This window comes from Numida meleagris, chromosome 1 (genome assembly GCF_002078875.1).
Source record: "Numida meleagris isolate 19003 breed g44 Domestic line chromosome 1, NumMel1.0, whole genome shotgun sequence".
In the NCBI taxonomy this organism is placed as follows: domain Eukaryota; kingdom Metazoa; phylum Chordata; class Aves; order Galliformes; family Numididae; genus Numida; species Numida meleagris.
The window spans coordinates 126,450,956-126,465,868 of NC_034409.1; the positions used below are offsets into that span (position 1 = coordinate 126,450,956).

At 43.9% G+C, this 14,913-nt stretch overlaps 2 protein-coding genes across 4 annotated transcripts in view; both read left to right on the plus strand.

Moving 5' to 3' along the window:
* The window catches only part of ZBED1 (zinc finger BED-type containing 1), a 12,084-nt gene extending 511 nt beyond the window's left edge, over positions 1-11,573 (plus strand). The window contains exons 1-2 of one of the 3 annotated variants that reach the window (XM_021411544.1): positions 60-195; positions 6,941-11,573. In XM_021411544.1, the coding sequence (XP_021267219.1) occupies positions 6,992-9,079 (2,088 nt within the window). In that variant the 5' untranslated portion in view covers positions 60-195; positions 6,941-6,991 and the 3' untranslated portion in view covers positions 9,080-11,573. Of the gene's footprint in view, positions 1-59; positions 196-243; positions 2,781-6,940 lie in introns of those variants that run through there. The other 2 variants (XM_021411550.1, XM_021411534.1) reach the window with 2 other exon arrangements.
* DHRSX (dehydrogenase/reductase X-linked) overlaps positions 1-14,913 on the plus strand; it is a 161,720-nt gene that overhangs the window by 619 nt on the left and 146,188 nt on the right. The window lies entirely within an intron of this gene.

Sequence of the window (14,913 nt, forward strand, 5' to 3'; positions counted from 1 at the left end):
CGGGGTGCCGGGCCCGGGGCGGCCGCTTGCTTGCCTGGCTGCACGCCGGCCTGAGTGCGGCCTCGCAGGCGGCGTGGGGAGTCCGCGGGCACCTCGTGTCTCCGCTGTCCTCTTCCTTTCCTCTTCTCGCTCTTGGCCACTCTGCCTCAGACCTCAGGTCCGGAGACCGACGGGGCGGAGCGTCTTCCGGCCCAGGTAGGTGCTGGGAGGGTGGGCGGCGGGGGGAGGCTGTGGCGGGGCTCTTGCCCGGGCCTCGCTTAGCCCGTGCCCGCCGCAGTCCCTCGTAGCCCGGCCTGCCCCTCGCTCCCTGCCCCGGTAGCCCTGCTGTCACCAGCCAAGTTGGTGAGAGTGACGCTCATAGTTTTCTCCAGATCAGTTATTTGTTTGAGAAGTTACTTTTTCACTTCTTTTTTCCTGATTTTTGGTCGGCAAGTGCTTGGTAGTGACTCTTTTTAGTCCCCCTAACATTGACCAAGGAAACTTTGAGTTTAGCAGGAAAAAAGGATCTGAATTTCCTCTTTTCTCACATTTCTCTTTGGGACTGTAGAATGCTTCTGATTTTGCGAACTTATAGCAAAGTAAGGTCAGTCTGGATGTATACTATATCATCAGATCTTAGCTTAACTCTGCCTCTGGGACAGCGCCTTTGCCATCCTCTGGCTGCTGTGGAGCTGTGGGAAGTTTTAACAAGGATCACAATAAAAATCCTAGGCAAGAGACGGGGCAAGAGTAGTTGGGACAGGGGTGTGCAAGGCGCTGGAAGCTGATGGCCGAGTGAGCTGTGCGTTCCACCACACATGGCTTTGTGGGCAGCGCTTCTGCTTTTCTTCGCGCCTCATAGTTCTATGGTAGGTTTGCGTTTTCCTTTTTAATCTCAAAATACAAGCACAGAACAAGGAAAACAAGTAGAAGAACCCCAACAACAAAGAGGCAGATGTGCGTACAGTTTGAAATCGTCTGAGCATTTTTCTTGCATTAGTTTTTCTTGGCAGAGTGAAGGCGGGTATTGTGCCTAGGGTGTGTAACACTTTCCAAATCTTTTCCGAACTGAGGAGAAGCACCATGATGAAAATATGACTCCAGTGTTTTGATGTGTTATATTCTCATCTACTATTAAAAAAAATAGTAATTGAATTTGGAAATAACAGTGTAAGGCGGCGCATGTGGCATCAGGGAGACGTCAGCTGGCCTGAGCAGCGCTGTGGCAGATCTGGCAGATTTGGAAAGCTTTCCCCCAGACACAGTTCAGGATGGCTCCTTCCAAGGACAAGTAGCTTCCTTGGCACAGGACTGTGGGGCGCACTCGCCTCGCGGCACTAACCTCCTGCCTTGCTTTGGCTTGTCAGGGCTTTAGAAACCAACTAGCCTATCAGTGGGACGGATTTTGCCTAGATTAGCCTTGTTTTCATGCAGTAATTTCAAAATAGTGACTGGAGCATGACAAAAAGTGGAAGTGTTGATTACGATGTGCTTTAGTAAAGCTTGGATCTGTAAACTATGCTTATTGTGAGAAATGACCGAGTAACTTTTTGAGGCAGGATTCTAGAATGCATTGCAGTGCCCATGTCTTTCCAATGGGCTGTCCTTGCAGCTCGGAAAAATGCCCACTGGCAGCGGCCACTGCCCGAGGATCTCCCGGCACAGAAAGGCCAAGAGGGAAGCGGGGCTGGCGTTGGTGGAGAAGGAATGTCTCTCATCCTGACTGCTTGGCTGCTGTTCCCTGTTGGGGTTCCCAGTTCCTGGGTACAGCCCTGTGGCACAGCAGGGGCACGGCTGTAGCTTGGCCTCAGGCACTGTACTGGTGAGTGAAGGCAGCGCTCAGACCCGGTGTAAGTGCGGCCCTTCTGTCTCCAAGGTGCGCAGTTCATTTTCCAAGAAAAGCTTACTTTCTGACTCTTAGCAGAGAGATTTTTAGGATTTTAATCCGAAGCAAACCCAAGTAATTCTTTCTCTTAGTCAAACTTAGTCAAAAGTTGCATGTTCTTGGCATGTATGCCTTAGCATTTACTCTGTTGCATCCTCCTGGGGTTCATCCAGTTTTTACAGGTGGGATTCAAGACAGCTTTTTGGGAAAGAGGACAGTTTGAGCCCTGAAATCTAGATTCAGGGTAAGGCGTTGGATCTTTTAGGCTCACAGCTCCAAAAAATTACTAACTCTTCATCCTGAAGGTTCAGCTCCCGATCCAGTGTGGGAAAGTTTGGCTGAAATTCTGACCTTGAAGCACAGGGAAGCCGAGTCCAAAGTTGGGAGCATAAATGCGGCACAATCAGTGATTTTTATCACTAAGCAAAATCAATGTGCGGAAGTAAAGGGGAAGAGGCCATTTATGTTACAAATAATTCTCTGGGTGCTGATTGCATAGGTGATGTAGCTGCTGATGCTTGGAGTGAGCTGCATTAGTGTTGTGGCCAGACCCTCTGCTGCCAAGGCTCAGCAGGGGGAAGCGACTCACGGAGCCCAGAACAAACACGGTTGTGTAGGTTGCCAGGTGCGCCCGCTCCCTGCATAATGCGACGCCCAGCTCCTCTTCACAGTACAGGATTGCACTGTTCTCTTCAAATTGGGTGCATCGACCTGAAACAAGACGTGTTCTGAGAGGCAACGCGTCTGCTCCTCAGATCCAGAATAATCAGGTGACAGAGTTCACTGGTGAGCCTGCAAATGCGGAGCTCAGAGCCTGCCAGTGGTAGTCCTTTGGCCGCAGGATGGTGGGGCTGCGCAGCGCAGGAGGCGTCCTGATGTCACAACTGGGAAATGTAGGGCTTTGGCTGTTTGTGGGGTAAGGAGCTAACTAAGCAGAGCTTCGGCAGCTGCTTCATGCCTTGCTTTTCCTCTTTGATATCTCATTATGCTCTTTGCTTATTGCTGGCAAAAACTGGTCTTCTGTTTCCACAATAAATCACTGCAAATCTGGTGTTGCCTCACCTATGATTTCGCTGTTCAGTGTCCAGAAAACCCTTGTCATATCACAAGTGTTCAGTGGACTAAAGGATAGGTTCATTAGGAATTACTGCCTTGGTGTTTCTTACAGTTGAAATTCAACTTATTAATTGGAGGGAAAAAGCCATAAATGCCCTGCACGCATAAAGATCTTGGTGTAATCAGCTTCTAAGACAGAAACCGTGTAATCAATGAATTGCTAAAAGATGAACTCACTTTAATTGCGACAGCAGGCTATAACACTGGAAGTGTGGTCACTGAAAGTCACCTCGCTGATAACATTTTTCACGTACTGACACCTTTTGGGTAATTTAAAAAGCTTCTCAGGGAGGCATTTTCCTCCTGCATTTTGTCTTCTGTGTGTGTGATTTGATTGAAATTTCGTAGTTAAGAGCGGTATCTGTGATGTGTGGAAGACTGTCTTTGAGGAGGGTTGTAGTGTGAGTGAAGAGCAGAAGACCTTAAAGCTGACTCACATTCTTCTTAAAAGCGATCGAAACATCATATATATTATTTGCCCCAATTTCTACTTAATCAGTGTCGTAATTTGTACAGAGTTCATTTATAATTGATCACAAAACATTAATTTGAGAACATGTATCTCCTAATTTTAATTCCTTTACTGAGGGCTTTTACTTCATGTGCCTAAAGCGTAAGGATAGACCAGGCGCTTCCTCCTTAAAGTCATACCAACTGTGGGTTGTAAAACACCTCGTTCCAGTGATGGGCAATGAAACCATCAGGCAGGAAAGACTGAGTGTAGGCAAAAACTAAAGTGCACCTAATGCTTAGTCCCTCCCACCACTCAGGCACATAAGAGAATTATTTAGGTACTTTCAAAAGTCAGGAAACTCAAGTTTTATGGTTGCTTCTGCACTGAATGAGGCAAGGATTCTGCAGAAACGATACCGTGCAATTACAGCCTGTGTCACTGCTGCATGTGCACAAGGGGGCAGAGCAAAGGTGGCTGCGCACCTGGCGTGTCCCAACAACCAAATCCCTGCTTTCATAACCCAGTTTGTGTGAGTTTTGGTTGTGGCTTCTCTGTCAGTGGGGAAACCCCACTGTGCCTCCATCATGGGCCTTTGGCCTCCAGCCCTACCGACCTCAGGAGGATGAGAGCAACCTGGGGCTGAAGAGCAGGGCCGTGGGAAGCACAGAGCATGCTGGAGCGTGCCCAGGAAACCCAGTCCTTCCTCCTTCTCCACCTCCTTTTCTTAGTCCTCCTCCTCCTGATGTCATCCCCAAGCCCAGCAGAGGTTGCAGAGCTGTCAGCAGGCCATCAGTGCTGAAATCTTCAATGCTGGTATGTGGGAGTGACTTGGGCCAGCTGTACATATGGGAGGAGAACAACTGCTCCTCCAAATGTGTGCTCTGCCACGGTGTGGGTGGGAGTTGAAGGCAGAAAACAAAGGCACTTTTGTAGCCTTAAGGCTTTCTTTTTGTGGAAGGGTTTGCAGTGGACCAAAGTGGCACTGTTTTGGTGTTGTTTTTTTTATAGTGGGTAGCTGGGTGAGCTGAAGGAGAGGGTTTCTACCAGCCACTGTGCAGCAAGTGGCACTTCTTCAGGCTTGGGCTGTGGGTGCTGCAGCTATTCCAGTGGAGAGGGAACACCCACCTCTTTCCTGAGAAAAATAGGCACTTTTTTTTTTTGTAGTGCCAGTGACACTGTACACTACACAAGGAGAGGCAAGGATGGTTAACAGTTTATGTTAGAGCTGTTACGACAAGTTGAAATGTGATTTATAGTGTTATAACTTAAGCTATTCTACACTGATGTGTCCTTAACTATGGCAGTGCTACTCAGTGCCACCAGCACCAGTGCCAGATGTGTGTACAAATAATGGTAAAGCTGTAACATTCGTAAGAAGGAAGGGTGGGGAGAGTCTGTAACACTCCCCAGCTCTGAAATAACTTGTCTTCTATCAGTCTGTGATGAACTTTTTATGATCCAAGGTGTGTCATACTAACTTTAAAGATGCATCAACTCTGTTATTACAGTTCCTTCCTCCTTGCTTTCAGGAAACTGCCATGTAATTGCAAAGGAAACTGCAAGATTTAATGTAATGCCAGGAGCCTCTGTGCTGCCTTGAGACTGCTTGTCATGGAGTGAAATGGGGGAAGCCAAAAGCAGTAGTAATACACACTGGAGTATCTTGTCAATACACAATCATATGTTATAGCAGGGTTACATCAGTATGTGTTACACCACTTTGTCTTTCAAAATCACCAGTTTTGGTGAGATTGCATGCCTTGGTGCCGCTTCAGAATTACAGAGCATTACCATGTCGAATTAGTTGTTTATCCTGGCAACTAAAAAAGCACTGAATGAGTCATAGAAGAGGGCATACGAGTAGTCAAAACATTCCCCCTTCCCAGTCAGAAAAAGTTTGCACACAGAAGTAAATCTTCAGATATATAAATACCAAAAACAAATATAATAAATTAAACACTTGCCTTGTACCTCTCATTCTAAGTCTAAACCAACAGCTGTGTTTAAATAAATATATTTAGTCCTGGTAAACATGTCTTTGTTTTTTCATTGAAGCAATTCGCAAAGTGCTGCAAAATACCTGCTGCAGTTACATCTTCTCTTGGGAATGTTTATCGACAGAGGAGAACATGCTGGAGGAGCTGCATCCATAAAATTTTGGGGGATGTTCCCCTGCAGCAAGTTAGAAAAAAGCAGATCCTTTCTTCCTCTGCCAGCCAGCTGGTTTTATTGCCTGGGGATTCATGCATTTTAGCATAGAGGCAGCTCCTATTGAGCAAGGAAGGGAGAAGTCCCATTGCTTTTGAGATGTCTGCAGGAATGCTCTTTCAATTTCTCTTCTGCTTTCTTTCCTTGTTTCTGTGTGGAGGAGGTCGCGTCAATGTTGGCTGATGGCTTCCTTCTCTGTGCTACCCCAGTGGAGGGCTGCCCACTGTGGCTGGGCTGGTGCTGTGGGACTGGTGGAGAAGTGCAGGAGTGCAATCGTGCTGTTGCGTGGCTTTTTGGCACAGAGGAATAAGCTCTGGCGGGTGGTTGTTGCCTGCGCTGCGTGCAGGGACACTGTGGGCCTCCAACAGCACTGCATGTGACTGCACAAGAAGCCTTTTCCTGCACAGATATTTAGGTGCAGTTTGCTAAGCTTTGCCTTCTTGCTGTGTTCTTCTCCAGCATGTTGCCGTTCCCACGAACTTCTTTAGTCTTTAGAAAGCAAAATTATCTTTTACCTGACGTGGTTAGTAACTTATTAGTGCTTCCCTGTCTGCCTCTTCCTGTCATTATAACATACTGTTATTTTGGGAACTAAGGCTATGAACGGGCACTTCAGAAAGTTGCTTTGGTTTCTGAAAGAGAAGGACAGGAGAGGTGTCAGAGGCGTATTGCTGATCTGCATGCAGGTTCAAATTCCACTTCCTTTTGTTCTTGTTATAAAACTTCTTTACACTTCAGAGGAGCAGATTAATGCCATAATTTGCATCACAACTTTTTTTTCCTCTTAAGGAGAGTCCTGGAACAGTTAGCTAAAGCTAACAGAGATTCTTTCAAAATAAACAATAAAACCTTTACTCCTTCAGTATCAAGTTTTGTTTGAAATATTAATAGTGAAGTTTGCTGTTAGGCTAGAGGATGTTAAATGATGTTAGTCTAGCCTTAGCTATAACTTAGGGGACAAGAAAACCCTACAGCACGTTTCTGGCTTGTGTGACAATAATGTGTGAACTCTGTGGCAGATGTTACACATCCTCTACCAAGAACTATGTAATTCTGGAAACAAGATGTACTCAGATCTTTTAGTTCAATTTCACAGCAGAATGTGCTGTGTTAAAAAACTTTTCCATTTTTGATATTCTTATGGGCTTCTTGTAGGTCACACTTCCTGCAAATCTCATCTTTAAATTTGCAAATGTAATTAGTAAGGTAGGTTTCTTGATATATATTCGCAGAAACATAGTTGAGTGTGGTCAAACTTGTGCTTTCTCATTGTATCTTTATCTTACTGCCTTTATCAGGTACTCATTAATGAGTGAAGGATCAAAAGGTGGGACGGTGGCCAAGAAGCAATGGAGAATAAAAGTTTAGAAGGTTCCCCGTCAGATCTAAAGTTAGTGGCTCACCCGAGAGCAAAGAGTAAAGTGTGGAAGTACTTTGGGTTTGATACCAATGCGGAAGGATGCATATTACAGTGGAAGAAAATCTACTGCCGTATTTGCATGGCACAGATCGCCTATTCGGGAAACACGTCCAACCTTTCCTACCACCTCGAGAAAAACCACCCCGACGAATTCTGTGAATTTGTGAAAAGTAACACCGAGCAAATGAGGGAGGCCTTTGCTACTGCATTTTCAAAAATCAAGCCAGAATCGTCGCAGCAGGTTGTTCAAGATAGTCTCATCATGAAGACTTACCAGAACTACGAAAACAAAAAGCATCAGGAGCTGACATCTGCAGTCATCGGCTTGATCTGCGAGGGCATGTATCCTGCTTCTATTGTTGACGAGCCCACTTTCAAGGCTCTCTTGAGAACAGCTGATCCCAGGTATGAACTTCCTAGCCGGAAGTATTTCTGTACAAAAGCTATTCCTGAAAAATACAACACCATTAGAGAGATTGTGTTAAAAGAGCTCACTGACGTCCTGTGGTGTGGCATATCCACAGACATGTGGAGAAGTGAAAACCAGAACAGGTCATATGTAACTGTCGCAGTTCACTTTCTCAGCAGCAGTCATTCCAACTGCCTGGCGGTCAACTCGCGTTGCTTAAAAACGTTTGAAGTACCGGAGGATAATACTGCAGAGACTATTACACGAGTCCTTTATGAAACATTCATCGAATGGGGGATCAATACAAAAGTCTTTGGTGCTACCACAGACTACAGTAAAGACATTGTGAAAGCTTGCTCTCTCCTAGATATTCCAGTGCAAATGCCTTGCTTGGGGCACACTTTTAATGCCGGAATACAACAAGCTTTTCAGCTCCCAAAGCTCTGCGGCCTTCTTGCCAGGTGCCGAAAACTGGTGGAGTATTTTCAGCAGTCTACGGTAGCGATGTATATGCTGAGCGAGAAGCAGAAGCAGCAGAACATTCTGCACTGCATGCTGGTGAGCGATCGTGTTTCCTGGTGGGGCAGCACACTCGCCATGCTGCAGCGCCTCAAGGAGCAGCAGTTCGTCATTGCGGCCGTGCTCGTGGAGGACAGCAACAACCACCATCTCATGCTGGAAGCCAGTGAGTGGAATACAATCGAAGGGCTGGTGGAGCTGCTGCAGCCTTTCAAACAGGTCGCAGAGATGATGTCTGCTTCCAAGTACCCCACAATAAGTATGGTGAAGCCCCTTCTCCACATGCTTCTGAACACTACCCTGAACATCAAAGAGAATGATTTGAAAGAAATCAGCATGGCAAAGGAGGTAATAGCTAAGGAGCTGTCAACTACCTACCAGCACACTCCGGAAATAGACATGTTCCTCAACGTTGCCACTTTCTTGGATCCTCGCTACAAAAAGCTGCCTTTTCTTTCAGCCTTTGAGCGGCAGCAGGTGGAAAACAGAGTGGTTGAAGAAGCAAAAAGCCTGCTGGAGAAAGTAAAAGAAAACACATTTCGGACCGAGGAAAAGTTCTTCACGGTTTCAGAAGAGCCTCCAGTGAAAAAAATAATCATCTCCTCCACTCCTCCTCCTAGTAGCGTAATCAACAACATGCTTGCAGAGATCTTCTGCCAGACAGGAGGTGTAGAGGACCAAGAGGAGTGGCACGCTCAGATTGTTGAGGAATTGAGCAACTTTAAGTCTCAAAAAGTCCTTGGTTTGAACGAAGACCCGCTAAAGTGGTGGTCTGACAGACTAGCACTGTTTCCAGTTTTACCAAAGGTTCTTCAAAAATACTGGTGTATTTTGGCTACAAGGGTCTTCCCCGAACGCCTTTTTGGTTCTTCTGCTAATGTTGTCAGTGCAAAGAGAAACCGGCTGGCCCCAGCGCATGTGGACGAGCAGATCTTTTTGTATGAAAACACTCGGAATGGGTCCGAGGCAGAACCGGAAGATGAAGATGAAGGAGAGTGGGGTTTGGAACAGGAACAGATTTTTAATTTAAATGACTCGGTAAATGTAAACAACAGTTTCTTTAATATCCGAGACAGTGGGTTTGTTTAACAGGACTGCTGCAGTACATTTAATAACAAAGAAAAAGGTATTTGTCATAAGTTACCAAAAATACTTGTTTATGCTATGAATGCTGTAAATATTGAATGGTTGTATCAAACTTGATTTAGCTTCCATTGCCTATGTTTTTCCCACTGTCTTAAAACATGAATGACTTGTGATCAAACAGCACTGAAATGAATGAGGAAATAAATTCTACAAAGACTGTGTTTTCTGACTGTGGCCCAGATCTCAGAGAACACTTAGCCTTGTGCTTCCCTTCCGCTTATTTCACTGGAAGAGAAACACATGTTTATGTGCTTTCTGTAATGAAAATATTTTTCCTCAGTTAGGACCTAAGCGAGGGAATTGTTAAGATTTATGCCTCCAACTATAAATCCCACGTGACTTAGGGCGTTAGCTTTAAATTTTGGATTTTAAAACATTATTTTTAAATTCCATAAATCAGAGCAGCAAGGATTTTTAGAGTGTATAGATGATAAAGAATGAAAAAAGATCATGAGCCTGATTTTCTTTTTCACTACCTCATGTCTTAGGCTTGGTCTATGCTAGAAAAGTTCAGCTGGTATAATTCTGTCAGTTAAGGGACTGTGCTACTATTTTAACTGGCATTGTGCTGGCATAGGCTGTAGTGTGGATGCTCCAAGGCATACTTGGAGAATTTATTTGGCTTTCCAGTGTGGTGTAAATGGTATAAACACTTCCAGACTGGTAGTGCTATGTCCACGTTGCTCAGGTTTTACCATTGAGCTGTAGCAGCTAAATGGCAAAGCCCTTTTTGTCCAGGCAAGCCCTGGCTGTAGTCTGTCCTGCTTTTAGAAAGTGAGTTGGGTCTAGGCGAGGTTGCTGTGCAGATGTTGTAGCTGATGCCAGAAGTGCAAAGCATCACAGGCATCTAGGGATGGAGGGAGGGGACAAAGGGGGCAGGAGGCGTGCCAGAGCCGTGGGTCTAGCTGTGTGTGTGTGTTATACATTACTTAACCTTTTAATTTAAATGGGGACTTTGTCCAGGGTAGCTTAGAGAATTTTGTTGGTGAAAAAAGCAATATAAAAACTTTAATATTATGTAAATATATTTAAAAGAGGGAGACCTTCCATTTCCCCACATGTATTTAGTGAGTCTTTAGGATTGTTTCTTGTTATTTTAACACTTAAAGCTTTTTTTTTCTTCTCCTTTTTTGATTCAGTTTGTAGAGTGGAGTCAACCATTTGAGTGCTGTTTCTAATTAGTTGTTATGTATTGCAATTGCTTCCTGTGTGTCTCTGGGCCTAAGTGTTTTCAGCCCTTTTGAGAACTTGGCCAAAAAAAAAAAAAAAAGTGGAAAAAAGCCCAACAAGGAAAACCCCATGTCTCTTATGAAATACTGGAGATCAAATCAAACATGACAATTTTTCACACTTGGCACTGAGTGGGATGGTAGCCAGCAATTCTCTGTGAGGTGTGGGGAGGAGTTCTGTGGCTGTATTTGTGTGTCAGGCCTCTTGTACCCTGCTCACAATCTGCTGGGAGAGCTGCTCTTGCCCAGTTAGATGCCAGCACTTCCTACTGGTGCTTAAAGGAGTTGAAAAATGCCACTGAGACAAATTCTGAAGTTCTGTGCCCAGCTGCGAAGAGCTACCTCTGCTCCGCTGCCCCACTGTGGTCTTGAGGACCGTGCTGCCAAAGAAACACATGTGTGGTGACTAGGGTGGTGGTGGGAAAGGCCGGTGTTGTACATTGGCGTTGAGTGTCTGCGAGCACGCTGAGCGCGGCCCATGTGGAGAAAGGTGTGTGGAAGATGGTCATACACTGAGAAGACATCTTGATTTTTGTCATCGCCGTGGCATCTGCAGACGTGTGCTTGTAGAAGGAGGCTGGCCAGAAGGACGTGTGAAAATGTATTCAATTCCACCATCATTTATGTTACCAAACCATATATTTATGTGTTGGCTTAGTAGCTTTTTACAGATTGGAGGCCTATGTGGCAGGATGGGGTGGCTGAGTATGACTGCCTGTGATGCAGAATGAAGGCGTGGTGTGATAGACGTGTGAGGGCCACAGAGCCAAATCAAAGAAGGGAGTGAGGTGCAGCAGTTTCCTCTTTTTTGCCCCCTCCTTCATGTCACCCTGCATCATGTAAGAACACCTGGGCAGTTTATTTTCATCTCTGCTAGCCACTGCAGAGCTTCGGACTGCTGGCAGAAAGTGTGCATGGCCTGCTGAGCCAGCCTGGGACCTGAGCACACAGCAGGGCTTGCGGCCTGCTCCTGGGTGCGTCTGCCGAGCAGTGTGGGGCAGTGTTCCCTTCCACCTTGCATCCTTTTATTTATTTTTTTGGTATCCAAAATAAAACTAGTTGGGTCAATGGAAATGTCTCAGCATTCTCCTGAAAAAAAGAAAAAGAAAAAAGCCATTGTTAGTCCTACTCATTGTCTGTGACATTTTTATTTAATGTTTTAAGCTTGGAATATTGTTAAATAAACCAGAAAAATACGTTAGTTACTGGAGTATTTGTCTGATGTGTGTTCATATCTGCAGCACTTTATGACTTTGAAGTCTTCTGCAACAATGGGAAGTTATAGTCTAAGGTTTTGAAGCTATGCATTTATTTTTCTTTTGATCCTGTAAGTTATTATTAAAAAAATGCTGTACAAATCTTTTGGATTAAAAAAATATGAAGATGAAAAATGTCAGAAGTTTAGACAGTTTCTCTTGCTTAAATATGCGTGGTGTTTTTCACTGAAGACATCGTTTTCTCTTGTTTGATTGGGTGGAGAAACAAAGTTGCAGAGCTATGTATGTATTTCTGCAACATGAGTTAAACTGTGTTGTTATTGCCAAGGGCGGGCCCAGGGTACATTTCCAAATTAGGCTATCAAGTGAGATTTATGTTCATTTTTCTTGACAGCTAATTTGAATCCACTGTCTAATTTCTGGTACAGCTGAGATATCTTTATGGAGAAGCAATAGAGGAACTTCAAGTTCTGAGTACTTTCATGCTGGAAATGTGAATTTTGAAGTATGCTTTCAAAACGCATACATTAAGTCAAAAGAAGAAGAATTACTCATTGCTGCAGCTCAGGGTTAAAACTCAGTGGGTCATGTGTGGGTTCTTAGGACCAGCAACGTCACTTGGAGTTTTGTTGACTGACCAGTCTTTCTGTGCCATCAGGTTTTATGACAAAGCCAAAAGGAGAAGTCAGGACCAAACTGCGGTTGAAAAGGTGAATCTTTCCAGCAAAGCTGTATTCTAGTTTCCTTGGCTTAAATTATGTCAGGGCATAAAGTTCAGGATTATTCATGGAAAGGGCACATTAAGTTTCTGTTGCAGCAACGTATCAAGGATCCTGCTGAAATTAGGGCTCTGTACTGCTAAGGCTTCTTAACAAAATGTTTCCTGCCCCTAAATGAATTACTTTCCAGAGCAGTGCAGTGGGGGTACCTGCAATAGTTTTACTTCTGAAGAGCCTGGCTCTGTCATCCCAGCACTTTGTGGCACATTGGGAAGTCTCTCATACTTTGGTTCCTGGTGGGTTACGTTTTGTGGCTTTTTTCAATTCTCAATTGTTTTGTTTGTGCAGGCCACAACTGTATGGTCTGTCATATTTCCTCTGAACTGCTGGTCTTCTGTTAATTTCAACGTGTGTTTTGTTTTTAGAGGTTGCAGGGAAATGACAAACTGTTTTTACTCTTTTAAAAGAAGTATTATTTGGTGCTGTAGCTAGAATTTAAAGACGCAGTGTAAATTTATGTCTGCCTTAAAAGTATATCACTAGAGCCCTTCTAATGATTTCCTATTGTTGAAACTGGAATTCCAAGATATCCCTGCACTTGCTGTATAATTTTACATACAAAAGCGTTTCCTTCAGGTTAAACAATAAAAATCAATTAAATAGATTTCTCCTGTTTCCACAGTAATTCTCAGTGCCACTGCAGTTGGGTTGAAATGCCACAAGGGAATTAAGTTTACCTTAAGAAGACAGAGCACTATCTTTCAGCTTATCTTATGTTTTAAATCTTTCTTAACCATAAAATTTGATTTAGATCAAAGGCTACTGCAGAAACTGTTTTCGAATGAGAGGCCTTCAGACTCTGAAATGTTAATATTATGAATTTTGAGCATTTATATTGACATTTCCACACAAGGTGGTATTGATTTACCTTGCTGCTGGAAGAAAAGGTTACTGCTCAAAAGATGATGCTGCCATCCGTCATGCTTCGAAGGGATAAGATGTAGGGTGGGTACTTTGTTCAGAGAAGTTGGAAAGCTGTTCCCTGCTGCACGCGGATGCTGTTTTCCATGACTTATAACTGGTTCTTATTTCCAGTGACTTTAAAAACCTACTGAATCTTTCTTAATCTCCTTTGCCTCTGTTCCAGCTGTGTAAAGGAAACATGTAGAGGTGTGTCCAGAGATATATATATTTTATACCCACTCCCAGCACGTGCAGAGTGCTGCCTTAGCAGCCTGTTCTTATTCAGGAATTCACTTATATTGGTACATAGTAAAGCTACAGTTCCTTGTCAATAGATATTTTGGGATAACATTTGCAGGGGTTTTACTGTTAAAAAAACCATGGCTGGGGCAGACACATTCAACTGTCAGAAGGCGGCCTGGTTGTTTTTAAGTATACCAGAATCAAGAGGAGATACTGTTATTTGAAAACAAATAAGAAATGTTGCATTTATTAACGGTCTTAGGTAGAATACTTACTATATGCACCCAAGAATGTTTGTGATAATGTAACCTAGATGTATCTAAGGGAATGAGCATCCTTGGTTTACTTAGTGCACTGGAAGTCTTTCTGTATTCATCAATGGCTGCATGTGCACAATGTCATGTTGAACTGCAGTTCCCCAAGCAATGTAGAATTAGGTTATTTTTAAAGAGGTAGTTTCTTCTCTGTGTTTTGCCTTGCCTTTATGGACATCATAATCGAGAGGATTTCATTCTCTGCTTTCTTTGGTATGCTTTTTCTCGTGAGTCATGAGCGAGGTTTACCCTGATCGGATGCTAGAGGCCTAACAAGATGTCAAGTCAGCGTCAGGAGAGCTCATGCCAGAAACATGCAGAACCGTGTCAGAAACACTCTGTTCTGAACAAAATCTTTATTTTCTTCATGTGGTTTTCTGATGTTTGTATGTGTGAGAGAGAAAAATGAAGTGCTTGTAAACACAATGCCCTATTCTGTTTGTTGGGTAGCAGTGTATTCTGCTGTGAGCTCACTCAGTGGATTAACCCCAGATTTGAGTTTCTTGGGCACACAGTAGGATTTACATGAACAGAAAGAACTTAATAATAATAAAATTAAAAACTTAATTGCTGTATTAATGAGAACAAGCAGGAAGTGGGTCCATCTTGCTTCTCTGTTCAAACTAAGGGAAAGAAAGAGGGTAATAGGAAGAATCATGAAAATGTAACAGGAAGAATCATGAAAATGTAACAGCAGTCTGCAATTCCTGGCATTTTTTATAATCTAGAGTGGCATATGTGAGGTTTTTAAGGACAAATCTGTTCTTTTGAGAAGTAAAGCAGTTCTCTTTCATTGACCTACATGTCAGACTCATAGCATCACTCCACTTATAACTGTTGCTCTCTTTTGCTGCACTCTTCTACATGAGAGCGTGTAAGGAGACTGTCCTTACTCATTCTGTGCTTCTGTTCACATAGACTCTGAAATCATGACAATGTTTAAAAATATGAAATTACTAATCCGCTCATAGTCTGCCATTTCAGACCCACGTGAAAGAAAAGCTTTGCATGTTTCTCAGTGTTTTCATGCTGCCACCTGTGAGCTCTGCCAGCTCCAAGCACTGCTCTCTGCAAGGACTGTAGAGGGGTGTT